Source organism: Heterobasidion irregulare, assembly GCF_000320585.1.
Source record: "Heterobasidion irregulare TC 32-1 unplaced genomic scaffold scaffold_07, whole genome shotgun sequence".
Lineage (NCBI taxonomy): Eukaryota > Fungi > Basidiomycota > Agaricomycetes > Russulales > Bondarzewiaceae > Heterobasidion > Heterobasidion irregulare.
In genome coordinates, this window is record NW_009258203.1 from 99,618 (window position 1) to 124,893 (window position 25,276).

General features: G+C 53.6%; 10 protein-coding genes across 10 annotated transcripts; 5 read left to right on the forward strand and 5 right to left on the reverse strand.

Annotated features, from left to right (window-relative positions):
* Positions 1-636: 636 nt before the first annotated feature.
* On the reverse strand, positions 637-910 carry HETIRDRAFT_321883 (uncharacterized protein; the record flags this gene model as incomplete). The annotated part of the gene is made up of 2 exons (XM_009549720.1): positions 637-697; positions 759-910. 2 exons carry the CDS (start codon positions 908-910, stop codon positions 637-639), a joined length of 213 nt encoding a protein of 70 aa, XP_009548015.1.
* Positions 911-1,264: 354 nt separating this feature from the next.
* On the forward strand, positions 1,265-1,977 carry HETIRDRAFT_172034 (uncharacterized protein; the record flags this gene model as incomplete). Its single annotated transcript, XM_009549721.1, has 2 exons — positions 1,265-1,271; positions 1,328-1,977. The coding sequence occupies 2 exons, from the start codon at positions 1,265-1,267 to the stop codon at positions 1,975-1,977; spliced, it is 657 nt and encodes a 218-aa protein (XP_009548016.1).
* A 1,806-nt stretch (positions 1,978-3,783) lies between these two features.
* On the forward strand, positions 3,784-4,957 carry HETIRDRAFT_452629 (uncharacterized protein; the record flags this gene model as incomplete). The annotated part of the gene is made up of 3 exons (XM_009549722.1): positions 3,784-3,966; positions 4,027-4,309; positions 4,347-4,957. 3 exons carry the CDS (start codon positions 3,784-3,786, stop codon positions 4,955-4,957), a joined length of 1,077 nt encoding a protein of 358 aa, XP_009548017.1.
* A 1,394-nt stretch (positions 4,958-6,351) lies between these two features.
* HETIRDRAFT_452630 (uncharacterized protein) lies at positions 6,352-6,756 on the forward strand (the record flags this gene model as incomplete). The annotated part of the gene is made up of 1 exon (XM_009549723.1): positions 6,352-6,756. The coding sequence occupies one exon, from the start codon at positions 6,352-6,354 to the stop codon at positions 6,754-6,756; it is 405 nt and encodes a 134-aa protein (XP_009548018.1).
* Positions 6,757-6,886: 130 nt separating this feature from the next.
* On the forward strand, positions 6,887-7,725 carry HETIRDRAFT_322254 (uncharacterized protein; the record flags this gene model as incomplete). Its single annotated transcript, XM_009549724.1, has 3 exons — positions 6,887-6,955; positions 7,020-7,182; positions 7,244-7,725. The coding sequence occupies 3 exons, from the start codon at positions 6,887-6,889 to the stop codon at positions 7,723-7,725; spliced, it is 714 nt and encodes a 237-aa protein (XP_009548019.1).
* A 1,723-nt stretch (positions 7,726-9,448) lies between these two features.
* HETIRDRAFT_103874 (uncharacterized protein) lies at positions 9,449-11,803 on the forward strand (the record flags this gene model as incomplete). Its single annotated transcript, XM_009549725.1, has 9 exons — positions 9,449-9,586; positions 9,645-9,839; positions 9,920-9,996; positions 10,060-10,273; positions 10,335-10,444; positions 10,504-10,613; positions 10,668-11,323; positions 11,419-11,570; positions 11,638-11,803. 9 exons carry the CDS (start codon positions 9,449-9,451, stop codon positions 11,801-11,803), a joined length of 1,818 nt encoding a protein of 605 aa, XP_009548020.1.
* A 939-nt stretch (positions 11,804-12,742) lies between these two features.
* Positions 12,743-13,762, reverse strand: HETIRDRAFT_103873 (uncharacterized protein; the record flags this gene model as incomplete). Its single annotated transcript, XM_009549726.1, has 3 exons — positions 12,743-13,326; positions 13,379-13,550; positions 13,610-13,762. The coding sequence occupies 3 exons, from the start codon at positions 13,760-13,762 to the stop codon at positions 12,743-12,745; spliced, it is 909 nt and encodes a 302-aa protein (XP_009548021.1).
* Positions 13,763-15,295: 1,533 nt separating this feature from the next.
* On the reverse strand, positions 15,296-16,701 carry HETIRDRAFT_321429 (uncharacterized protein; the record flags this gene model as incomplete). The annotated part of the gene is made up of 5 exons (XM_009549727.1): positions 15,296-16,081; positions 16,131-16,190; positions 16,303-16,389; positions 16,448-16,616; positions 16,646-16,701. 5 exons carry the CDS (start codon positions 16,699-16,701, stop codon positions 15,296-15,298), a joined length of 1,158 nt encoding a protein of 385 aa, XP_009548022.1.
* A 1,133-nt stretch (positions 16,702-17,834) lies between these two features.
* Positions 17,835-18,777, reverse strand: HETIRDRAFT_452634 (uncharacterized protein; the record flags this gene model as incomplete). The annotated part of the gene is made up of 3 exons (XM_009549728.1): positions 17,835-18,235; positions 18,460-18,622; positions 18,679-18,777. 3 exons carry the CDS (start codon positions 18,775-18,777, stop codon positions 17,835-17,837), a joined length of 663 nt encoding a protein of 220 aa, XP_009548023.1.
* Positions 18,778-20,048: 1,271 nt separating this feature from the next.
* Positions 20,049-22,616, reverse strand: HETIRDRAFT_172029 (uncharacterized protein; the record flags this gene model as incomplete). The annotated part of the gene is made up of 3 exons (XM_009549729.1): positions 20,049-22,355; positions 22,407-22,543; positions 22,607-22,616. The coding sequence occupies 3 exons, from the start codon at positions 22,614-22,616 to the stop codon at positions 20,049-20,051; spliced, it is 2,454 nt and encodes an 817-aa protein (XP_009548024.1).
* Between the last annotated feature and the right edge of the window lie 2,660 nt (positions 22,617-25,276).

Below are 25,276 nucleotides of genomic sequence, written 5' to 3' on the forward strand. Positions count from 1 at the left end.
ACAATACTGTTCTGTTTTACTTTTATAGATGAAAATATTGCTTTGGAGATGACGGCGAGCGGCCTCGCTCAAATGAGAAGGTTTGATAGTGCAGGACAAGCCGAAAGTATCAAAACGATGGGGTCGGTAAAAACGCGCCCGACATTCCCTTGAGAATGGCCTGAAAAAGAACAATGCCATCAGAAACGTCTGAGATACGTGCCATCTTCGCCGACATGCCTTTCACTCAATGGATAAGATCCCTTCTCGCATGCGTCATCTTGTTTGTTGCCGCGTAGTGTACGAAGGGGCAGTGTTGGAAGTTGTGGTGTCACGCTGTCGACTCGGCTATGCTTTGTGATCATATGTTTTATACCTCAGTAGGATCATCGCGTGGTACCATTTCACTTACCTCGCGCCGATTGCACATTCATTCAAGGCCACAAACGAGCCCTAATAATAAGTGCATTCGCCAAAAAAATGGGGACGAGGCCCAGAACACCGCCTGGTGGCTGTATTGATGAAGGCGATAACGGAAGAAGCCCCGTATCAGAACTCGTGGTACGTACCTTTCTCGCTGCAGACACATGAGGCGATTGAATGAAACGAGGCGCCCACACCGACACATAAAAGACAAACAAGCACTGAGGCAACGAGTCACGAGCGCAACGGACTAGACAGGTAATATTTCGCCACCACTGCCCGTGCGCTAATATTTCTGCGATTATGAAAGGAGGCCACGTTAAGTACCGCCTCAAGTCCATCTCACTCTCACTCACCTTCCTCTGGATCCATGTCGCGCTCCCAGTCTCAAATGGAAGAAATATCTTCCGAATCTAGAGCAAGGCACTACGCCAATACTGCTATTCCCGTCAATCATGCACCCACCTACCATCCTTTGCCACAACCATATAATCCGCGGGCGCAGCATGGAGCGCCCCCACACCATCCGCATAATGGGCCGCACTATGGGCCGCCCCTGCGAACCGGATACCCACGATCTGGGCCACCCATGCAAAATCAACCTCCGCTATACCTACCACCGGCAAGTTCAATGTCTCCAAACATTGAAGAAAGATGAATCACTCACAGTGTTCGGATGCAGTATTCTGCGCCCAAATACTTTCAATCATACATGTCAAGCGGAGATCCTTATCGTCCCTGCTCGTACTGCTCTACAATAGCGCAAGCACCATCTATCGGTGCATATCGTTATGCTCATCAGACACTGCCGCCACCATCGGTCTGGCATCGTAACGAGGCAGAACCCTGCGCCTCAAACACAATGCACAGTAAGTAATTCTCCATCTTCATGTAAATATCTGCTTACGGATGATCGTTCTGTCAGAACAAAGAGAGCGGGTGATATCCCATGACCAATTCTCTGCCAATCCTCCACTGCCCGTCGCCGTGCCGGATCTGGAAGCCCCCATTGCTAACTTGAATACGCGCTCCAGGCCACCTACTACACCTCCTGAGTTCCACGGGCTGTTGGCGATGGACATAGCAGAGGAAGATGTCAACCCGATCATCGTAGATAATCCAACTCCACCAACGAGCATCCCCAAAATGAGCGTGAGTATAGATGTCGCGAGCAAGGAGCAATCGGGACCATCTAGTGCATCTCGTCCAAACGATCGGTCTTTCCGACCGGGTCCGTATGACCCGACGAAAAACCAGACTCCATCCAAAGGTGCAACCCTTGTCTTCAGGCGCTCCTCTCTAGACAGGTGCATTCCAAAACCGTTGGTGCCAGACCAAGGGAGCTTTTCACAGTACCCAGAGTTTGCTAAGAGACGCCGCCACACCCTGCATGGAACCACCAGATACAATTGCAACGAGTGTCGAGTGGGCTTTCGACGCAAGGCGGACTGGATACGCCACATGGAGAACGCAAAGGCGCACAGAAATCCCGCATTCCTGTGCAACAGATGCAAACGGCGCTACAGCAGAGAAGATGCGCTCGCTCGGCACGTTCGGGTGGTGTGTCGGTCATGATGATCATTGTTCGAAGGAGCCGGAAAGAAACGGCGCGAAGAGAGAGCGAAGGGAGAGGAAGGAGGGATCGTGAGTCTTTGATCTGACGTCTTCTCTATGGCCGAGGATTCAGCCGTCTTCACTCGTCCCTCCCTATCGACTGCACCCTGAGTTGCTGACGCTGGTACTCCTGCGCTGCCCATGAGCACTGCCATTCGCGACGACATCTATCTGAGAGCCGTACAAAGGTTTGCATGCTGATTTCTACAACGCTACGAGTTTTATGTTCGAGGCTCAGAGCCGTTCGAACTCTGTCGATATGCTATGGACCTATATGACTCATGAGATATGGATGAGAGGACGTAGGAGTGTGTCGCTTACAGGATGTCACAATTGTCTACACGGTGTTATATGCGTTGATCTATGATTTTGACTGCTTTTTTCAAAAGAACGAGGAGATGGGAGGTGCCAATGCATGATGTTGTCGGAGGGCGTGCGAGTGCTCCAGTCACATCGGGGGAGTGACATATGTGACATCCGCCGTCGTGTTTCGCAACTTTCCGACTCTGGTTCGACCGCCCACGGAAAAGAGTACGAGAGCCGAATGCAATACAACCTCAGCGTTCTTGAGATCCAGAATGGCCACACATCCACGTTCTCGGTGTTACCTTCTCTTCTGCCGAATGCCTATATATATCCATATATGCCCCTCTCCATTGCGATTACCCCAGAAGAGCAGTCGAACTTCACGGAAAATCAAGGACACCGAATCTATTGATGAAAGGGCAACAAAAGGGTGAGATCTATGTTCTCCCCGTTTTACGTCGTGGTATACCATATGTGTCGCTTCTCTCTACCGATCGCATCGACTATGCCAAGAGACCCATGTCGTTCTTGTGTAGCAATGAATCTCTATTGCTCGTGGCATATATCCCAGCACGAAACAGCCTCTAGCGTGGACGGCGTGCTAGGCTATCGCTAATGAGAATGCCCGGCACATCGTTGAGGCTTTCCCGGATGACGCAAAGGTCCAGTCTAGATCTGGACTAGTAAGCATTCCACGAGCGGGCGAGGACAATACCACGCACCAGCCTCCAGCCGTAAAAAAAATGGAGCAAATTTTCGAACAATGCACCACGCCGTGGATGGCCGCGGAAGCGCGGGTGGAGGCGAAGGTGGAGGCGAGATTCGTAGCCGAATACGTCTTTGATCTCGAGGAGCGACTGCATCGTTACCGCTGAATGACTGCGAAGTGTTCACTCAAACGTTGGGGCGTCGGGAACTAAGCCAATCATGTGGGTCGCATATCGTCCTTGGGATGAAGTGTGGTCGCCCACACAGTGGTCTGCTCTCGCCGCCCACCTTCGCTCGCCGTCGAAGTCAGGTCCCAGAAGCAGATCATCGTCAGGTGCGCCTTCTATTCGCCATTCATCAGAGAACATAGCGCGCCATTGGTATCACGACTGCCCTATGGAAGATCGATAGCAAAGAATGAGCGCGCCGTTGCATGGTCTCGCTCGCAAATGACTCCATTTCTCGCTGGCTGTGTACACGAGGCGGTCCAAATAAAAGAACAATGCAAGGTTGATCCGAGTCTGAGTTGGAAAAAAAAGAAAGCGTAAGCGAAGCACACCGATACGTGGCTTGTCCTCGCCACTCACCTTATTCGGACGACCAATAGCGAAGCGGTATTGGTGCCCCGAGTCGCCTCACGAAGTCATGCGCGAGAGGTAGATATGCTTGCCATCGCAGTGTGCCAGCTCGCTTAAAAGCCAGGAGGGAGACTTGAGACACTGACATTCCCACTTTGCCAAACGACCTACAGACATGGAATACACATACCCTCCAACATACAACACCCAGGGCTGGGAGGAAGGTCTTTCCTTGATGTCACAAGGGCAGTTCGCCTCCACCGATGTCGATGCTGGCAACCTCTCCGCCAGCTACCCCCTCCTCGCCGCGGAATATCCGACACAACAAACAATGGCTCAACATCTGTACGATCAAATGGTCTGTTCCCTGTTATTACAGTCAATTAGTAGGGCGCTGACCGACCCCTGTGTCATGCAGCCCATGGTTGAGCTATATCGACCTCCCAAGCCCGCATGGGCATCACCCCTTCCCCACCTCGGCCACACGGCCACGGGGCCTTCATATATCGCCAGGAACATTTTCTACCGACCTCCTGAGCCCGCATGGACATTGTCCCTCCCCCATCTCGGCTACATGGTCGCTGGGGCCTCTCATGTCGGCGGAGGCGACATCTACGTCTCCCAGCAAATGCTGCCGGCTGGGGGAAGTTATCGCCAGGCAGCACCAATTGCCTGCGAGCCCGCTGATGGCGAGTCCTTTCGTATCAAAGCTCTCTTCTTGACTGACGGTCCCAGCAGTCCAACAAGGGCCGGCGCCAGCGTACTGCGGCCCATCTCATGCCGTACAACCTCAGAGCAGCGACGTACAGCTGATGGGGCAACATATCGCCAGCTCGCGCGCGCGGCAGCATCACCTCAAGAGGGAGTCGACGCTCCCCATGCCATCATCTCAGGCGAGTATGGGTAGGGAGGTCACGGCCAGGACCACATTCTCCACAAGGCGATGGCGTCCGATCCTGCCTCGTACAGCGGGCACTGCTCCGGCCCAGGCGGGCAGCTTCGAGGGAAATACCCTTGACCATGCAACATTAACACCAAGAAAGTCCCTTCGCAGGAAGACTCCTGCGAACAGGATCAGTCCCAAGGCTGTAAAGGCGTTGGGCAAGGGGAAATCCCGCGCGAGGACCGCAACGCCGGTTCCCAGGACGGGAAGAAAGGAGACGCCGTACCTCGGTGCGAAGCACAGATGTGATCCCTGCAGGAAGGGTTTCGGGCGCAAGTACGAGAGGGCGCGGCATATGAAGTGGGGAGCCGCACACAGGGTGGGATCGATCGCATGCGACCAGTGCAACAAGACCTTCAGTCGGCCAGACTCGCTCAGGAATCACCAGCGCGCAGCCCATGACTGATGCCTGTGTGCAGAGGTGTGGATCGAGGGAAGGGGAGAGCGAGGTGAGTGTCTTGCCTTGTCCTTTTCATCGCTCTGTCATAGCACCCCGCTCGCTCGCCTTCATCGATCTCCTATTTTGCTCAACTTCCCTTCCTCCCTGTAGCACGCCATCCGTGGCATGTGAACGTCCATTTCTACGCCCGCATCGATCCGACGGCGAACCTCGGGGCTGTCTGCTAGTGCCGCGAGCCGCGAGCGCGTACGACGTTGGAAGGAAAGGCTGTACGATTTGAAAAGGTTCACTTACATGGGTGTCATCGCCCACTATCTCGCAATGCATCGTTTTTCTCTGTTGCCATCTCTGCGCCATCGGATCTAGCGAGGAATTCGAACGTTGCCGTCGTGTTGTGTGATGAGAAGAGTCAGCCCGATGCCGGGCCGGGCGTTTGCGTGCTGAACCGTTTCTCTCGCCACTCTCAGGCTTCTGCCACCAGAACGAAATTCGCTCATACCGCCGCAATTTATCACGCGAGCACAACAGCTTCCAAAAGCATCTGCAGCGACACTGACAATCACGACGACTCTCTTTTTCTTCTTTTCTTTTTTGTGTTTGTTCAAGTCGTTGCTTCTCTCCTGCGACAACCATGCAATGCTCTGATCATTTTTGTGCCCAGCTTCGAGATTCTTCACCCATCCAAGCTCGACAGGCTCTACATGATTCAGGGTCTCGACAAGCGCATCAGACGAGGGCTATTCCATTACGCAGGGCGTATCATCCTATGGCACATCCTGCTTTTTCAATCTGACTCTGAAGGAAGTCAGCAGTTTCAATTCTTAAGTCTCGTGTGTATTGAATTGCACATTCACATTGCTTGCGGTACTTCTGCAGAAGCAGCTGCATAGTGAAAGCCTAGCAACGCTGAGCAAGTCATCAAATTGCGCATGGGGACGGCGAATGGACAGTATCAGCTGTCAGCACCATCTGGGTTCTCCTCATGGTTAAACACAAGTGTAGTGTCTTACTATGAATCTCTGTTGCTGCAGAATTTGGTTGACTTTGCCAAGATAGTGCCACAGGCTTGGGCCATCAGTATCACACGTTCTTCCGGCAGAATAACGATAATTTTGTGGATCTGCGGAGTGTCGCAGGAGATCGCAGGACTGAGTGTGCTGGGAGTGGAGAACTCCAACATACCAGGACAACTGCCGGGAAAGACCGACGTTATCCGGCGGTCCGACTGCCTCCTCCGCTAGCCTCCGACCCGCTGAGTCCCCCGATGCACGTCAACACCCGCTCCATTCATCCCGCTCACACTTCCTCTTCCACCCTCACCGTCGACCCTCCGCAGCTTGTCTCTACGTACCGTCGACGAGATACCCCCGAAGACTTCGCTGCGACCTCCGATGCCGACCATGGAATCGCCATCCGACGACATAAAGACTCAGCCTCGGCCGACGTCCGACATCCCAGCTGACCTACCATCGCCAGACGTCCCCCCACACGACACCAAGGATCCTATCTCCCCTGATGCCGTACCTTCTCCCGCACACACCGTCGACACACCAGCGGCAGCCGACGCCGACGCCGACGCACCCGCGCCCTCGGAATCCCGGCGCTCCTCCTCTTCCCTCCCCCCCGAATCGCACCCGACCATCGCCTTCCTCTTCTCCTTCCCCGAGCCAGCCCATCTCCCTCAGAAAGAGCGCCACCGCCTCGCGGTGCCCCCCTTCGTGCTTTACGCCCCGCTCGCCGCCGCGCTCGTGAAGCCCGCCCCGGGCGCGAAGGAGAGCGTTGCGCACAAGGCGCAGCGCAAGTGACAGGCGGAGGAGCGCGAGGCGAAGCAGAAGGGGAAGGGGTTCAAGGTGCATGCGCTGCCGTTTTTCGGGCCTTCGAGGAGTGAATGTGCGGCGGAGCTAGGCGAAGGCGGTGGGCCTGATCGCGAAAGGCATGTCCGTGACGAAGAACAGCCGCATCGAGTTATTCGTCCGCACTCCCGGCAAGAAGAAGCTGCGTGAAGTAACTCCCTCCCTCCACAGACCGTCAACCGCGCCTACACGCGCGATCCTGACCGCCTCCCCAGCTCCGCCTCTTCTACCCGTCCAACTTTCCCACAGACAACCTCCAGGCGCGCTTCAACGCGCTCCTCAAAGCCGCCAAGTCCGGCGCCATCAAGCAAGGCGTCATCGCCACCGGCCTGCTCCCGTTCGTCCTCGCCTTTGACGTCCTCACATTCGTCACAGGACGTACGTGCACCCCTCCTTCCCGCCTCCTCCAAAGGCTGCCACACGCTAACGCGCGCCACAGCGTTCGAGACCAACGCAGTCTGGGCCGCCTCGTCGTGGACGGGCGCCGCGCGCGCGACGGCCATCACCAACGGCGTCACATCCTCCACCATCCCGCCCGCCTTCGTCCCCGACGCGCGCCTCGACCCCGTGTCCTACCGCCTACAGGAGGTCTGCTGGAACCGCGCGCCGCGCGGGCTCGTGCCCACGCCGCGGCACAGGGCCGCCGCCGCCGCCGACACCGCGAAGGGCAATCTCGAGGTCGACGCTGACAGCAAGCGCGCTGGCGAGCCGGGGCCGGGGCCGTCGACGCCCGCTCCTGCCGTCGTGGTCGTGGCGAAGCGCGGCGGGGAGCTGGCGGCGCTGGTGCTGGAGTTGCTGGGGGAGCAGCTGGGCGGGGACCTGAGCGGCGTGGAGACCGACCGGCGGCTGGTGGCTGAGGACCTGGAGAAGATGCTGGACAAGGGCGCGAAGGAGTGGGTCAAGGCGCTCAGGGCGTCGTGAGCGACGTCCGAGAAGAAGAAGTGCCTGTTGCGACGCGATGCGTGCTGTATCATAGAGTGTTTTTTTTGTATGGTAGCTGTCGGAGATAGTGGATGGGATGGGATGGGATGGTGCTAGCGGAGAGTCTTGGACTCTTTCGAGTGCGAGGTTGGAGGACGGGACCCGAGCAATCGGCACCGTGTCTTGGAGGGCACGTGCGCCAGCGCAGCTCCGCGGCGGTCTTCCCAGGGTGCGCAGGTTCCTTGTGCCGCTCGCGATTTCTGTGTTGCAGCCACGGGATTTCTGTGTTCGTTGTGTAGGGTTTGGAGATCAGCCCGGCCTCGCCCTGCAGGGAGTGCGTGAAATGTGGACGCGGTTCATGAACATCGACTGGTCAGTGTCCGAATGAGGCACGGGAGACCCGCTGAGGTATCGATCTTTGACAGCGCATGGAAATAGGCGTCCGGGTCCCGACGCGTCCCTTCTTGCTGACGGTGGCCAGGGACCGGAGGTTCGTTTCCCTGTCAGCTTTGTTGTCTATAAATGAGTTGACCCGTCATCAAAGAGAGAGCAGGCTTGATGGACTTCACCTGCTGTGGCGAGACATGCAAGACGTTGTGCATCGTTGTCGGCGATCCGTCGCACACCTCGGAAGACCTAGGACCCTGAATAAATTTCACCCGTCTTCCCTATAAGCCCGCACAGTCGAGCTCTTCATGAACGAGCTGGACGATGGCCTCGTCAACGACTTTGAACCCCCCCGGCTTGGATCGTGGGACAGGACGCTTGCGACCACCTGCGTTGACTCGTGCTCGCTCATGCACCAGTGTTGGTGGATCTCCATCATCTTCCGGGAGAGTCGCGCGTCAGGCTGGACATGTAGGTCAAGATGGGTCAACTGACGATGAAGAGTACCAGGACGGGATGCAGGTCTTGCACGGCATGCACGCTTGCGTGCTCGGTGAGTACAACGAGCAGATTCTGGATGTGTTTCGCGAAGATACAAGAGGATCCCGCCATCTGTCATACAATGCGAGTTTTGGTTTGGTTTCTGCGGACCTCGCTCTTGACCTACTCTGTCGGCGATGACGAAGCGCACGGCTAATGCGTTGTCTCTTCTCCCAAAGATTCTGCGTGCCAAGCGAGTACAGGAAAGGGATATGGGGCGCTTTGGTGTCCTAGCCAATTTCTTGACCGCGACGTATCAAGGCCGCGGTGTCGATATGAAGATGACCGTATGCGGCGCTTGCGATCAATTGTCTAAAGACCTTTGGAGTAAACCTCTGTCATGCGATGCATACTGCTCATCAATAGAAAAGCGAACTGCAATAATCCGGCACTCACAGATGCACCGAGTCGGAGCACAGGCGATGAAAAGGAATATTCGCATGCGATCTCCCAGAGCATAATTGTTATCAAACCAGTGACCTCCCCCGCGTATGCGCTGTATAATCTGTCGAAGACGGGAGACTAGTAACCGAGCGAGAGTTCGAAGCAAAGCTGTAAAACAAGTTTCAAGCTCTTCGATCGAGTGCGAAATTTGAACGCATTGCGACTGTACGGAGATCGAGGACACGCTTCAGTCCCTTACTTTCAATCAAGGCATAAGATCGAACGGGGACTGTGCTCGCTGCAGGTACACCGCAGTTGGTGGCAACTTGCCATCGGGTGCTGCTCACGTGCCGCTGCGACGCGTCGCATTCGAGACGGCGAACTCATTTGCTTGCGCTTGTCCGCTGGCACGATGCCTCCTCGGCGCGCTTCGAAGCGATTAAAGATTCAAAAATCCAGTACAGCTCAAAACAATGCGATATCCGACAGCCCGAACGAGGCTCTGGCTACCACCGGGTTTCTGTCCTTGCCACTTGAGCTCATTTTCGAGGTTCCACGTCGTTTGACTTACAAACATATCAATCTAACATCAATCTGATCGTCTTCAGGTCCTCCAATATCTATATCCCAAAGATTTATCGAGCCTTGTATACATCAACAAGTGGCTCCGCGCTCTGCTCTCCTGCGAAACTTCTGATTCTCTGTGGAAAACGGCCATACGACACGATCCCCACTTCCTCGGCTGTCCCAAGGGGATGTCTCACCTTTACTATGTGAGACTTATGACAGAAAATTTCTGCCAGGTGCGTCACAAATCTCGAACATCCTTCTCGATTCACGCACGGTGTCCGTAAAGGACCGGTCCTCATTGTTATTTCTCCAGAACTGCCTTTCCGAAGAGCTTACTCAAATTTATATCCCCACACACGTGCGCCTCTGTGACAATTGCGTCGACGACTTGTGCGTTTTCATTGCGGTGTTCACGCCTGTCTTTCCATACTGAGGAACCTGTTATTGAATCAGATTTTACAAAGCCCCGTCGAGCCCTCAGGGAATCAGTAAAGATGTCTGGAAAAAAGCCATGTCTGTCATAGGAGTCCCCATTCAACGCGGGGACAAACGGATCGTTCTTGTTCACAAAGTCTTCGTCGCGCACCTACGCAAGCTCTTCCGATCGCTCTCCCCATTAAATCAGGAGTGCCATGTTCTTGATATGAGAAGCCAATTAGACCCCAGGGTTCGTTTATTTCCGTGATTTCGGGCATCACTGATAGCTCACGCATCTTGAATATCTCTAGTTCATTCTCTGGGTGAGACAAGTGAGCATGCGCAGGGTCCAAGGACGCAAGGCCTTGATCGAGAGGAAACGAAAGGCAGACCAATTGGCCATCAAGCAAAGATACAAAGCGTCAGTCAGGTTTCAACCGACGAGACCCCCTTTTGAGACCCTTTTGCTTTCGGGATCAGCAAACGCCTCAATGGTATGGGCTACCAAGAGCTAGTTGCTATGTACGAGGTGGACCGAGCACTAGGAGACCATCATTTCGTCAACGTTCCCCGCAATCTGGATGATAACGGTGCAGTCAGGTTCTTCATTCACCCAGCTCTTCTCGACTGAGTTACCTACTTAGAATGGCTCCGCATTCAAGACGTCATCGTGCAATTCATGGAGGACGTTCGAACGGTCTTGGCTCTCCAAAGCCGATTTAGCGAGTTGGTGTTGCGACTGAATTTGATGGCTCGCGAGCTCCCCGATATTGTATACAACAACTACGTCGACATCTTGCTCTTTCCTGAAGCCCAGAAAGTTCTCAATGTGCCGATTTCCGAAGACATAGCGCAGTCTTCCATGGATCGACTGTGTAAGACGGTTCCCAAGTTGTTGTCCGAGTGGCGTCTGTCGAAGGAGGCCCGCCTGGTCAAATCGCTGGCTGCGTTCGCGCCTGTCTACAAAATGTACAAGACGCTCGACCACCCCGCGGCCATCTTCGCTTGCACAGAATGCAAGGGATATTTTCCGTTCTCGGCCATGTTCACGCACTCGTGCCTGAACGCTATTTTCCGTCCTGTCGCCATTGGGCCGAATTTGGGATGCTCTGTGTACGAATACGCCGCGAAGTGGGCGCTCGGGCGAGAGCCGTGGTCTTCCGAGCACCTGAGGGTTTCTCCCATCTCGGAGCGGGTGAAAGACATCATGCGCGCTGGCGGCATCAACCCCGAGAAGGCGACATGGGGGGACATGTACAAGAAGGACGCCCGGATTCAGTGCATTGCGTGTGAGCCTAAAGTGAAGGGCGTCACGATGGGCTAGCACACAGCGGTACGTCTTGCCCTCGCACCCGATGTAAGGTATGGATATTGACTGTTTAATCACGTCCGCAGATCGATCACGCTCTGACTAGTCACGGCCTCGGCGAAATCAAATGGGTCAAAGCGAGCGACGCTGCATCTGCATTGGCACGTCGATTGGAACAGCAGACAGATGCGCTGTCTCGTAAAGAGTGGGCCACGAAAGCGAAGAAGATGAAGGATATGTATGCCAGGTAGAGAAGCAACGCACGATACCGCGACTGTTGGCTTACTTTTTTTCTTAACTTCTAGACCCGGGAAGATCGAGTTGAGACACGACGTACCGAGGAGTGATCCTAGAGTGTTCCCCCACGCGCCTCTACCTGTATCCATATTGCCAGAAGGTGAGACCAAGTTCAAGGTCAAAGAGTACACGTGGTTATGCAAGGGCCTTGCGGGAGTGTTGGGGACTGATTAGATAGGTCCATGTATGTCCTGCAGCATGTTCGAACCGAAGCCTGCGCGTGAGGGTGATCCCGTTCGCATCTCTCTATGTCGGCACTGTCGAGACTGATTGGCCGTGCACTTTGATGTGCTGCAAATCACTGAGACAGTGGACATTACGAAGCAGCGAAGATCGTACGCGCGCGAGAGCCGAGCTGATAGGGCTATATCGCTGTGAATTTGACGCGTATCCGGAGCAGTCGAGACTGTGCCAGTCGTCGTTGAGAGAGGAATGAAGCTCGTACATCGTCTGCCAGGACTCGTTTACAGTGTCAGAGGCGCTTGTACCGCGTCATTGTCGAACGTCCGAGCCAATACAGTATCAATCGAAGACATCATCCATGCACAAAAACAGGTTTCGTGCGCGACTGATATCTTCATGGCACGAAGCTTGAAAAGAGAGTGGGGGGTGTGGCGCAGAAGAAGAAACCATCGGACCTGGCAAAGTCGCGAATGCCCGGCCCGGCGAGCTGACCGAGTCTTCTCATCACACACCACAATGATCGCAAGACACGACTTTTCATTTCCTCGCTGGATTCAACAACGCACCCGGAGAAATACAAACAGAGAAGAATAATCTTTCGAGAGATCCACAGAGCTGGAATATAGGTAAGTCAAAATGTCAAATATCTGTGCCCATGCCAGCGCCGCGATTGCTCGCGCTGACAGACAGTCCCGACGCTTCCCCTCGGATCGATTCGGACGTGGACGCGGACGCTCGCTTCGCAGAGAGGGTGGTCTATGGAAGGAAAGAGAGATTTAACAAAGGTGGAGATCGATGAAGACTAGCGAGCGGGATGCGACGGCAGAGGAATGCAGAGGGGATGGCAAGACAAAAAGGTACTCACATCTCTCCGATTGCAGACGACTCCATCCCCCCTCCCATCCATCCACCGCGCGCGGACATCGTCCATCAGGGCCACCCGTGGAATGCCCGCTTGTGAGTGAGGAGCGCGTCCGGCCGGCTGAACGTGCCGCTGTTCTTGCACTGGTCGCACTTCAGCGACGCTTCCACGTGAGATCTCGTGGTGCTACAGTGCCGCTTGAGCTCGTATTCCCGCCCATACCCCTTCCTACAGTTGTGGCAGTTCCGCTCCGTGCTCAAGTACGGGGTCTGCCTCTCGTCCATCTTGGGCGCCCGCATAGTGGCCTGTCGGCGGGTCCGCCCTCCGCCCGACGACTGTACAGCCTCGGGACTCTGTCCGTTCGCGGGATCATTCCTGCGATCGGACAGTCTTGATGTATCTGTTGTCTGGCTGAGGGTGTATCCCTCAAAGCCTTCGTGGGTACCTGCTTCACCCACAACAGTGCCCTCTGATCGCGCTGCGGCCGGCCTGGGTCGCTGTTCATAGGGTGCGTACCTCACACCCGTTCTGCTGCCAGTGGCCATGCACAGTGCGTGCGAGATGGGGACCGGCTGCCTCGACATCTGTACGGCACCGTAGTTGGGCTGTACGATGTATGGTAAGCGGTATGGGCGCGTTAGCCCTTCCTGGACTGCCGAAACCGTTAGTAACGCAGTACAATGTGAATAGAAAGGTTGACTAACCATACGCGGGGCCGTATGCGATGGGAGCTGCCTGGTAGTACATTCCCCCAACGGGCAGCATCCGCCGAGGGAAGTAGACGTCGTCACTGGCCACGTAAGACGGCCCCGCCATTGCGTGGCCGAACTGGAGTTGGGAGGAGGTTGGAGCCCACTCGGGCTCGACCGCGGTATACTAACGATGGGAGCTAGTTAGTATCAGGCTGGTGAACTGTCAACACGCGATGAACATACCATCGGCTCATGTTGATACTGAGCCGCCATGTTTTGTTGCGCCGGGTAGCCGACGGCGAGGAGGGGGTAACTGGCGGGATCGACATTGGCGTCGGTGTACATGGCATCCTGCCAGTCGCGAGGGCTGTACGATGGGTAGTGGGCGTATTTCATGACGGTAAGTATGTCGAGGTGAATAGATGAAGTGGGAGTGTGAGTTGACCTCGTTCCAAGCTCCATTAGCTTATAAGCGAGCCGGGCAAGGGAATGGCAAACACGTCTGCTTGTCGTGCCTTCTTCCCAGACCTGGTTGTCCGAATCAGGTGAGTGGCGGGGCCCATGTGTCTTCGCAGCGTGCTTCCCTTCATTCTTTTTTCTTCAACTCAGATCCGAATCAATCTCAAGATTCGCCGTTCGTTATTGGTGCCGCCTCGTGTCGCCGCCCCCTGACGTACACTGGACAGGGTTTACCCCACGAGAGGGACAATGGCGCGTCGGGAGCGTTCTTTTGTTATCGCATCCACATCCGAAGCTCGACTTCGCAACAGCTTGTCCCGCCTCGTCTTGGCTCTCTGACAGATGACTGAAGAACGGCGCATCTGGAGAAATATGCCTCTCAATGCCCGAAGGCAACGCCGGCGAAGACATAAGTATTCCTGGTCATCTGCACTTCATTTTTGCAACGATGCGCGACCCCGAAGATTGGCGTTTTTCCCGGCGCCGTAGCCATTTAGCGTGTGAACAGGCTGTGCTTCTGAGGCGATAGCAGTGCGGTCACGCCTGGTTTCCTGTGATCAAAGACGTACTCGGCTACATGCTGTTCGAATTCTGGCTCGAATGCGGTATCGGTCTCGCCTCCTCACAAATCAGAGTTCTTAGTGGATGCATTTCCACAGGCCTTTAGAGCGAGTTCTAAATGCTAGATTCTTCCGATGGCTTGGTTGCCGCGTCGGCACGAGCGAATCCATTCTGTCGGAGCTTGAGACCCCCCTTCTAGATTTTGGAACTGGAAGGGGGGCTCCCCCCCCCTTTCCAGTTCAGATTCGCCATTGTAAACGCGTTTTTTGAACTCCGCTTGAACCTTGTCGTCGCTATCCTGCGAGCTAAGGCGAAAACACTGACACAGACAAGAGCTTCGCTCCATAACACCTAATCATCATTGTGATACCAGAGTCTAGCAAAACCAAGTCATCAAGATCCACTGCATATGCCATTATCCAATGTTATCGAAGCTGAACAGTAGATGGTGGGCTTGTGGTGTATCTGCGGTGGACTTATCCGTGCTGGCTGCACGGAGGCAGATCGTGATTGAAGCTCCGCTTATATCAAGTGCGTGCGTTCACCAAGTCATAGATGGTCTTATGGTTCTGTAAGATTTCTAGTTTCAAATCTAAAACAAGGTTCGACTCCGATTTATTAATCTAGAACTGCTCCAAAACCTGTGGAAATGCATCCAGTAATCTCGGGATAGGACGATTTACGGGTCGTTTTTTCTTGTTTCGCCCTGCCTTAGTAGAAGGCCTTTTTCACAAATAGAGAGATGATGCGCAAATTAATTTTCGAACGAGTGAGCAGGAGTAGTAGCATATACATGTGTTTGGGCAAAGATGGACGCAGCTTTGCGAGTCTTCATCCACCTGGACATGTCGTAGAGAGACAATAACATGATAACACTCCAGCAGAATGACAGTCATGATCATGCGCACATCACATCGTTGAAATCATTCTTCGAGCCGGCTCTTGACGATAGCTCTTCACCTGTTCATCGTCGGTGACACAAGATATCCACCCACCCGATGATTGAGCCTCCCGTTCACAGTCCCTGACCCACCGTTTCGAGGCTTTGATCGCGCGGCGGACCTGTTTCCTCTCAAATTCTGCGTACACCTCAGTATCTTCGGTATCCCATCCAGAATCCCCTACAATCAAAGCATCCGATCCACATGGAGAGACATGCGAGAGGCAGGTCACATATCGAACAACATTCGACTGCGGGCACACCGCGTCCATCACCTCGCCAGTCGTCCTGGTTCGCTTCTTTGGACGGCTAACACGCTGTGATGCAGGGTTCGGTTGGCCGGGCCTAATGAGACCAGAGCGCGACCTCGAATCATTTGTTCGAGGTGAAGTCACAAACGTCGCAGGGTGAACATGGTCATTCCATATGCGAAATGTTTGAAGCACAACCAACTTCGCGAGGTTGGCCGTTTTCTGGGGGACTCCATAGATACGAGCCATAGCAGAAGTGGTGGTGCAACATTTGTAGGAAACCACGTCGAGCTTTCTGCCAGCATCGCATACCACAAAGTGAGGCTTGGCTCTTGAGAAAATTGGCGGTAGAGTGTCGAATGGATACGAAAAGACGGAGGCGCCTGCAGTATCATCCCTCTTCCCCTCCGAAACATGTTCAGCTTTGTTGCAACGGGAAACGGGTGGAAGATCGGAGAGTAGTGGCACTAAACGGTACTCAAAAATATCCGCACCGTCGTACATCTGAGATAAAGTCAGGCCGTATACGGCGACGCAGAATCGATGAACGCACGCCCTCGATCGAAGGAACATTGCCCTCATGAAGAGGAAATCGATCCCAGCGGTCCCACAGCTTGTCGATCATATCCATCGAGGGCATCAGAGCCCAGCGATCAGATTCAAATAAATTACGCTAATTATGACGAACTGAATTGTATCATGAAAAGAAAGAGTGTCACTGGAACGAAGTACGCACGCGATATCATGTTCGTGTCTACATCCATTTGAATGGTATCATATTTCATCCCCCACGCCCATTCGAGACACGATAGCTTGATGAATTGGCGAGATTAGCTTAGATGCAAGAGACGTCTCACGAAGTCGACTGACCATAGGGTGATTGCTCCAGTAACATTCATGGAAGACATGGCAGAGATAGACCGGAGACTCAGTCGCTGATTCTCCTGTCAAAAGGCATTTCGCTACTTCTTGAGCCTCCGGTGGAAGGGTGTTTTTTACTTGGGCTTCACGCCATTTGGTGATTAAGAAGAATGAGGACCTTGCGCTGACAGCTCGAAAGCGATCGACGTACCTGGAGAGCCACAAGAAAGAATCCCGACGTTATCTATGAGTATAGGAGTCATTAGAATAAATTTTCAGAAAGAGAGATCAGGACACTGAAACTCAAGCGCTCGAGTGTAGCAAAGTTGAACCAGTGCACTTAAACGCATCGCGTGCGTTCAGCCTCATGGTAAATTTATGGTCGTCGAATTTCTAGCCCGTGTCGATGTGTGATAATACTCACTGTTACAAGATAGGTTTGTGACGAAGCGGCCAGAGAAGAGAGGACACTGATGAAATGAGCTGCCACTTTTCAGGACAAGACAGTGTGCGACGAGCAAATAGAGATCGCATAGCAAAGATGACACAAATATTACCCACCGCAGAGTAGAAATTGGATGTTCTACGTGCAAGAGAAACACGTTCCAAAGAAAGCAGCGAGCATAGAGATGTATGAAGTTCGAAGAGAGTAACAAGAAGAGTAGGGCATGTCTGATGTCGCCCTCTTTGGGAGCAGTTCTGTAGACTTGACGCATAGCAATGGCCGTCGAGAGCAGTAGGAAGAGCCAAGTTTGCAATAGAGAACAGCGGGTTGCCCACTCGGGAGCGCAGACGTGTTAGCTGGTATTCACAAAAGCAGCAACGTACGAAACACCGCAAAGAACATCGTCGTCGAATTTAAAGACCAAGAAGGCACCGAGTAAAGACATATTTCACCAACAAACGAGTCTGAAAGGCTTGTTACATCGAGCCTGAGGGAAGAAGTTGGAACGCAGCGGAGGATGCAGACCGGGCAAAGGTCCGGCCCGGCAACGGCTGACTCTTCTCATCACACACCACGATGGCAAAAATCTCTGCTTTTCCTCACTGACTTCGAGCGCGCACAAGGAGAGAAGTGATCAGAGAAGACAGGTGTATTGCGAAAGATGGAGTGTAGGTAGGTAGCTTCGCCAGGATCTCATTCCCTCCCACGTCGCGGACGCTTGTAGGAGCATCGACTTCGGATCGATTTGGGGGTAGACGTCGACGTTCGCTTTGCTTGGAGAGGATTGTATAGTAAGAAGGAGGAGTTGAGAAAGGAAGAAGATCGATGAAGGTGGGTGAGTGAGACAGATAGCAATGTGATGGCTACACAAACGACACCACTCACCTCTTTCCCCACCTCCATATGACTCCATCCACCCCCCGTCCATCGAATACGCGCAGACATCGTTCATCAGGGCCACCCGTGGAACGTCCTCTTGTGCGCGAGCAGCGCGTCCGGCCGGCTGAACGTCTCGTCGTTCTCGCACTCGTCGCATGTCAATGACGCCCGGACGTGCACGCTTGCAGTCCTCCAGTGCTGCCGCAATTCGTAGACTCGCACAAAGCCGCTCTCACAGTGGTGGCAGTTCCAGCACGAGCTCAGGTATGGAGTCTGCCGCTTGTCCACCCTGGGTGTCCGCGTGATGGCCTTTCGGCGGGTTCGCCCTCGGCCTGCTGCCTTTACAGACTCCGGAGTAAGGCCACTCGCAAGAGCATCCCTGCGGGCGGACGTTCTTGACGTGAAGTTTGGTTGGTTGAGGGCATTGTCCTCGAAGCCTTCGTCGTCGCCCGCTACACCCGCGACAGCGCCTTCTGTCCGCCACAGTCGCTGCTCATAGGGTGCATACCTCGCTGTCGTCCTGCCGCCGGTAGTCCCCCTTGGCATGTTTGGTCTGGCTGCAGGCTGCCCCAGCGTTCATACAGCTCCGTACCGAGGCTGTGTCATATTGCCTGACAAGTAGCATGTGCTCGCCGGCCCTTCTTGAGCTGACGGGGGGTTTTGAACAAAGAATACATCAAAGAAGGGAATGACTCACCCCATATGGGGCCATTTGCCATTGACACTGCCTGATAGTAGCTCCCTCCAGCAGGCAGCATTGACTGGGGAGAGTTGAGGCCGCTGTTGGCGACGTACCACGACCTCGCCATGCCGTGGCCGGGCAGAGGATGGACTGGTGCCCACCCCGGGGCGGAGTAGTGCTGGATGACGCAGGTGAGTATCACGGTAACGATATGTCAGCGGAATGTAAGCGTACAATCGGCTCATGTTGATGAGCCGCAGTGTGTTGCTCTGTGTTATCCACGGCGAAGGATTGAGGGTCGGCGTGAAACGCACTGACGTCGGGAAAGCCCATATTGATTTGCCGTTGTGCTGTGAGGAGAGTCCTTCCGGTTTCGAGGGTCGTACGACAGGTGGTTTGGGTAGGGCATGAGTGTAAGTATCTTGAGGTCAATGGACAGGGTGAGAGTTGTGCTTCTGTTTCAAATCCCTTGTTCAACTTATAAGCGAGCCGTTCAAGGGAATGGTAAACGCGTCTGCTCGTTGCGCCTTCTTTCAAGACCTGACTTGGGACTCCATTTCGCTTCGAGACTGGGCGTCCGAATTAGGTGAGTGGCGGGAGCAGCCTTCGGATTGTGCTTCATCTTCTCTTCCTGTTTTTCAACTCATAGCCGAATCAAACATAAGATTTGCACTCATTCGCAAAGCCTCGTGTCCCTCGCCGCCTCCCACGTAAAACGGGCAGAATACAGCTTACGAGAGGGACAGTGGATCGTCTGGTGCGTGGCATCCACATCCGAAGCTCATCCTCGCGACAGCCTGTCCTGCCTCGTCTGATTGGTGACTGATGGATGGCGCATCCGACGGCATCGATATCTCAGGGCCAAATGCAAACCCAGAGGAGCCACTCTCCTGGCCATTCTCGCTTCATTTTGGGGGCGATGCGTGACCCCCAAAATTGGCGTTTCTCCCGGAACCGTCGTCTTTTAGTGTGTGAACAGGTCATGCTTCTGAGCCGGTGCGCCCCCTCCCCTACTGTATTTGACTACAAATTCGTCTCATTTCCCCGGCATTGCCGAGGCCCTGCACGGCGTGCCGCTCCCTTCTATCTTTGTGCTCCATTGATCAGTGATGGCTTATACGTGGTATGAGTCTTGTCGTTCCACAAAAATGAAATAGAGCAGCAGATCGTACCCAGGGCTTCTGGCTTGGTTTCAATCTTCGTTAGCACATAGTCTGGCTGAATTGTCCAAGCGAGCTTTTGGCCTTGTCGATAGTACGCACACGCGTTAGTTATTTGAGAGATTTGAATCAAAGATCGAGATGTATTCACGGCTGCGTTTTCTTTGTTGGAGGCAAGGGTGGATAAGAAAATCCAAGGGATTTCGCATCGCTCTTGAGGACAAGCATTGACTATATTTTCTGCTTCTCACATATCATAGCAAGTCCATAGTTATCATTCAGTGCATAGAGGACATAATCAACATAAGTGGCTGTCGACATTCTAGTACAGCGACGGACCATACCGTCTGACCAAATCAATGATAACAAAAAACTACATGCCTATAATCAAAGAGACTACAACCGATTCTTTCGCGCCGATACTCACAGAACACATCAGTCTGTTTAGATTGTCTCGCCCAATGACCGCCTAGAGTACCTCCTCTTCTTCCCGGATTTAGATGTCTCACGACCCTTACCGTCTTGCCCATTGTCGTCCGTGTGCTTCGACCCTGAGTCTCTCCGGTCGCCCGTGGTTTCGTCCTTGTCTTGCGTGCGTGTCACGTTCACAGGCATTTTCTCATTCATACCTTGTGATCCAGATGCTACGGGAGGATCCTCTCCTTGGTCTTGAGCGAAGGAGACCCTCCGATTCGACATCGAAGGCGTCATCTTAGGCTTCATCCGGTCTACGAACTTCTTGCTCTTCGCCGGCAGTGGAATACGGGAACTTGGCAGGACCGCTTCGCCTTCTGATGGCCGCGCGACTCGCCTCCGTTTCTGCTCCGGCGGATTCAAGGCTCCTTCGCCTCCGCTCTTGGTGGATTTGTGCTTCGAAGAGTGCTCGTTCGTTCGAGTATCTTGACTGGCCGAGGCAAGTCCTAGTGAAGGGGCCGGCAAACGTCGAGTGATCCTCTGGCTCTGGGGGTCTCCTTCGACGCGCACAGGCACGTTGAGCGTTGCACTTGCGCCCGTGCGAGGTAAATTGGTCCTAGGGGATACTTTACCTTTTCCCGGATGTCCTGAAGCATGTCCAGTGCCCTTGGCGTGTGACTCACTTACAGCCTGAGAGCGTTTCGCTGTTGTCCAAGTTGTGTCGTGTGAAGCTATCTCTCCAGCGTCAATAGCACGAGAATTGGCTGGTACCGAGTCACGTCCAAGAGATCCTGATGCACGACGAGAGCCCTTGTTCTTGGATCCAGCCGGAGAAGAACGGTGCCTTACTGTCGTCCAAGCCGAGTTTTCCTGCGCGACTGTCTTGTTCTGTATGAGTATGCCGCTACCAGCTGTCAGTTTCCCAGATTGAGTGAGGTCCTGTTGAAATGGTCCTGATACGTCAGCCCTGTTCCGCGCACTGGTCTGGATGGCCGTCGGAATCTTCGTCGGTATACCACGATGTGTCTGGCCGGATGTACCGATTGGGGCCTTCCCGGATGTGACTGACTTCCCCGCTACCGCCACTTGGCTGTACAAGGGTACTTCGGTGGGCTCGACCGGAGCAGGTGCGGCAAGACCGATAGCCTCGGCGGATTCGATGGTTCCAGCGGGTGCAGCGGGTACGACGGATGAAGCCGCATGGTTAGAGTCCAGAGCAGGGGGGGAAGCGGACATGGACGCGTGAGAAGGCTCTCTGGATGCCTCCGTGTTTGCGACGGATGCATGAGTTGGGAGTTCCGCATCTGTGACTGCGCCCGCAGGACTATGGCTAGCTGGGCCGTCTTTCTCATCTTGGCGTCTGTAATAGCGCTTACTCCTGTCGGACTCAATCTGACCGTCATTGTGCTCTGACCTAGGGCCTGGATGATTATTCATGTCCGCGGCACCTGCTCTAAGTGTCTTGGATATGGTATTCTTTGCTTTGGCTTGTTCCTGTTCCCCTCCTAAATTTGTAGTCTTGTTCGTTGATGACGGAAGCTGTGGCTTCAGGCCAAATGGCGATGGAACGACTGCGTGGACCCATGAATCATAGATGTTGTGTAAGTTGATCAACGAGTCCATCGCTCGAAACTCGTGAATCTTGAAGATACGAGCCACTACCGATGCCAGAGGTTGCAGTTCTCGTTTTTCAAGTTTCTCCCCCGCGTTCAAGAGAACAAAATGCGGTAGGGCATGAGAGCGAAGAACCGGCAATGTGTCGAATGGATAACAATGGCATGACCAATTTGATTTGGATGCAGGACGATTCATCTTCGATGTACTGTCTTGGGTGGCAGGGATTTCTGTCTCATTTGAAGGATGGTCTATGTCGGCTTCAGTGCCGACATCTACGCGTAAATGATTCGTGTTGGATGCTGGGGAGTCTCCATCGGAAATAATGTTGTCGCGTTGCCCAGACAGCTGAGGCTGGGGCTCAGGAGGTCCGAGGTCCGATGCAGGACAATCGACTTCAGAAGTGGCAGGCGGTAAGGCATCGGATTCGGATGTAGTGTGATCAATCACTGAGGGAGTGGTGGGCAGTAAGGAGTCGGAAACGGATGCAGTATCATCTGCCTGGGAAGTAGTGGAGAGTAATAGCTCGGAATCTGGTGCAGAATCACCACCATCAGAAGTAGTGGGCGGTATGGGGTCAGCCTCGGACTCGGATGCACGTTGATCAGCATCGGGAGTGGTGGGCGGTACAAGGTCATCATCCCGGTCGAACCGAAAGATATTTGTGATATCTTCCGTAAGGGGAACGAGGCGGTACTCGAAGATGTCCTCCTCGCCATACAGCTAGAGCGTAAGATCAGCAACAATTATAATCGAGCCGGATGAATAGCTTACCGACATGATGTCCGGGCAATCGTCGGATTCTGATTTATTCAGAGCCACTCTTCGGGATTCAAAGGCATCGATGGTCTTCAAAGGAGGCATTAAGAGGAACATATCCTGGTCATAGTTCCAGTGCCAGTCCTTACGGACTAAATAAAGTAAATTGAGTCAGGAAAAGGAAGCGCAGGACAACAAAAATAACATCTGCTCACTTTTGACCATGTCCCTAGGCTCGTCGACGTGGAGACTTTTGTACCTTTGGCCTAGAGCCCACTCGCACCTCGTAATCTATAAATCAATCAATCACGGTTCATACTTGCTCAAACCTGATAAGAAGTACTCACCAGTTCAGGATCGTTGTTCCAGGCTTGAGGGAGAAGATGAGTGTTATCAATCCCTGTCTCCTTCACGAGGTCACGGGTGAGCAAATATTATCCACAGTTTGGATCTAGGTTGTTCACATCTTTCTTGCTTCGAGCGCTAGTAGACACGCCAAAAGGCCGTCTGTGGTCGAAATGTAGTAATTCGGAGCGATTGCCGTTCGGAGACCTGTCTCCAGGACTATATGCAGGATCGTCAGCCCTGTCCTCTTCTTCGTCAGAGTCAGTAGACGAACAATCTTCTGCATCGACCAGAGAATTGGGAGAATTCGGTTCGCATTCGTTGAGTTCACGAACGTCGCCGTTATTCCTCGCCGATACGGCTTCATCGACGTTGGCCGAGCCGGAATCGGATCCTTCGTTTCTGGGCACATCACGAGCGCTGTCTTATTGGGTGGTTGTGGAAAGGAGATCGCGGACATGATGACAGGTGGGTCAAGTTAGGAGAATTCGAGTGAAAAGTTCACGGAGCGAGTTAAAGGGGAGGTGGGGTCCAAGGCAAGGCACTTTATACTGTCGCTATGTATGCCACATTGCCACAGACACAGGAGGCGCGTGGTAGAATATCACGCAGGACTGAAAGCCACATTCTCTGATTGGACCGAAACTACCTCGATTATGGCCGGTATCTATGGAGTCTCTTACGAAAAGGCCAACTTTGCCAATACGGTGGTGTTTCGGACGTACTGCACATGGGATCGCCCTGTTTAACCTGCAATCTTTGTGACATCGCCTCGAAGGAATGATTCGAGGTCGCGCTCTGGCCCTATTACCCTTGGCCAACCAAGCTCTGCATCTCAGCGTGCTAGTTGTCCGCCGAAGCGATTCAGGACAACTGGTGGCGTTGGGATTGTGTGCCCGCAGCTGCACGTTGTCCAATATGCCACCTGCCTCTCGCGTGTCTCTCCATGTGGGTGAGACGTTTCTATGGTAGGGGATTCTGGGTGGGATACCGAGGTGGACACGGAATTAGAGAAGATACAGCTCTGCCGCGTAATCAAAGTCGCGAAACGGTGGGTCAGGGACTGTGAACGGGAGGCTCAATCATCGGGCGGGTGGGTATCTTGTGTCATCGACGACGAAAAGGTAAGAAGATACCGTGAAGAGCCGGCTCAAATTCGTACATGATCGTGAATATAATTCCTCTGGACGGAAATCATGGTCTCTGAGATGTGATGAGCCGAAGCAGCAAAGAATGAACAATATTCTTCACCTTAATACAGGGCCTTCTCTTCAGGAAGAAGAGAGCCTTTCGAATCATTCTCTTCTGTGCAACATAGACGAAATAATGATTACAATCTGTGTTACAGGAGCAGTGATAGGGCGCGGAACACACCGTCCCGAGTTGCTCATCAAACATGTACATATACCCTTCTTGTACGAACTGGTACACATATGGGATCAGCGTGAGCGGATAAACGTGGTTGAACTGTGATGGGTTGCCCGCGTGTACGAGAGGGCATGTGCGAGATGGTAAGGGGGGGATTTGCGCAAGACGGGGCTGACACAGTTCTCGACCTCGACTGGATCAGACCGCATCAGATCTACAAAACAGGAGTATGGTACGGTCAGCGACATTCGTGGCGAACCGCATCAGACGCCACGAGGACGCTACTATACTTTTGTTGAAACACCTACATTTGATGTGAGAGAAGAGGCGCGGAGAGAGACCACCAGGGAAAAGGTCGTATACTTCGCGTAGAGACCATATGCCTGTGAAATCTGCCTATCCTCGTGACGCCGCGCAGAATTGCACTTGGTCGTGATGAGGATACGAGTGATACGTGCTTCCTGAGGGGCTCCAGGAGGCTCCAGGACTCGCCATAGGTATCGTCGCGTACCTTTCATAGGATAGCGATAGGATTTGTGTTGGATTTCTCCAGCAAGGCGTGGTCGCAGTCGCAGAGGACCTTCATATTGGATTTGGGGAGGTGCTCGCAGTGCATGGGCTGCTCGCGACAATCCATCGTTGGTCCAGTTCGTCGCGTGTCATTCCGGCAGCATTCTTGGAAAGGAGAGAACAGAGGGGAGAGAGATAATAATAAAAACTAGAAGCTTGTAATACAACGCTGTAGGTTGGGTAGAAAGAGAAGGGGATGATTCCAAGCACTTCTTGAGGTGTGTGTACTTACTCCCGCTAATCGTATGGTTTTGTCTATTCCTGCGCCTCGGATCTGGTCTTCTGTGGCTACATCTGATGCCCGGTGATCGTTTCCAGACCGCGAAGAGTGTGCCCATTCGCGAATTCGCCCTCGCAGACGGAGATTATTGATTCCCCTTATTCTTTGCTTGAGTATATAACCCTCAGAGTTGATCTAGGTATACGATGGGCCTTTGGCAGGCGCATCGATGTGAGATCGCTTGTTCAGCCTTTCTGGCCGCCTTCTGCCTCTTCAGAGATAGTAGGTACAGCCGTGGAGGTGCCGGTCTCATTGACTTGCGCCACGAGATCCGTGGTCCGATTCTTGCTTTGTGGGTATTTGTGGCAGTATCGTTGGGGCT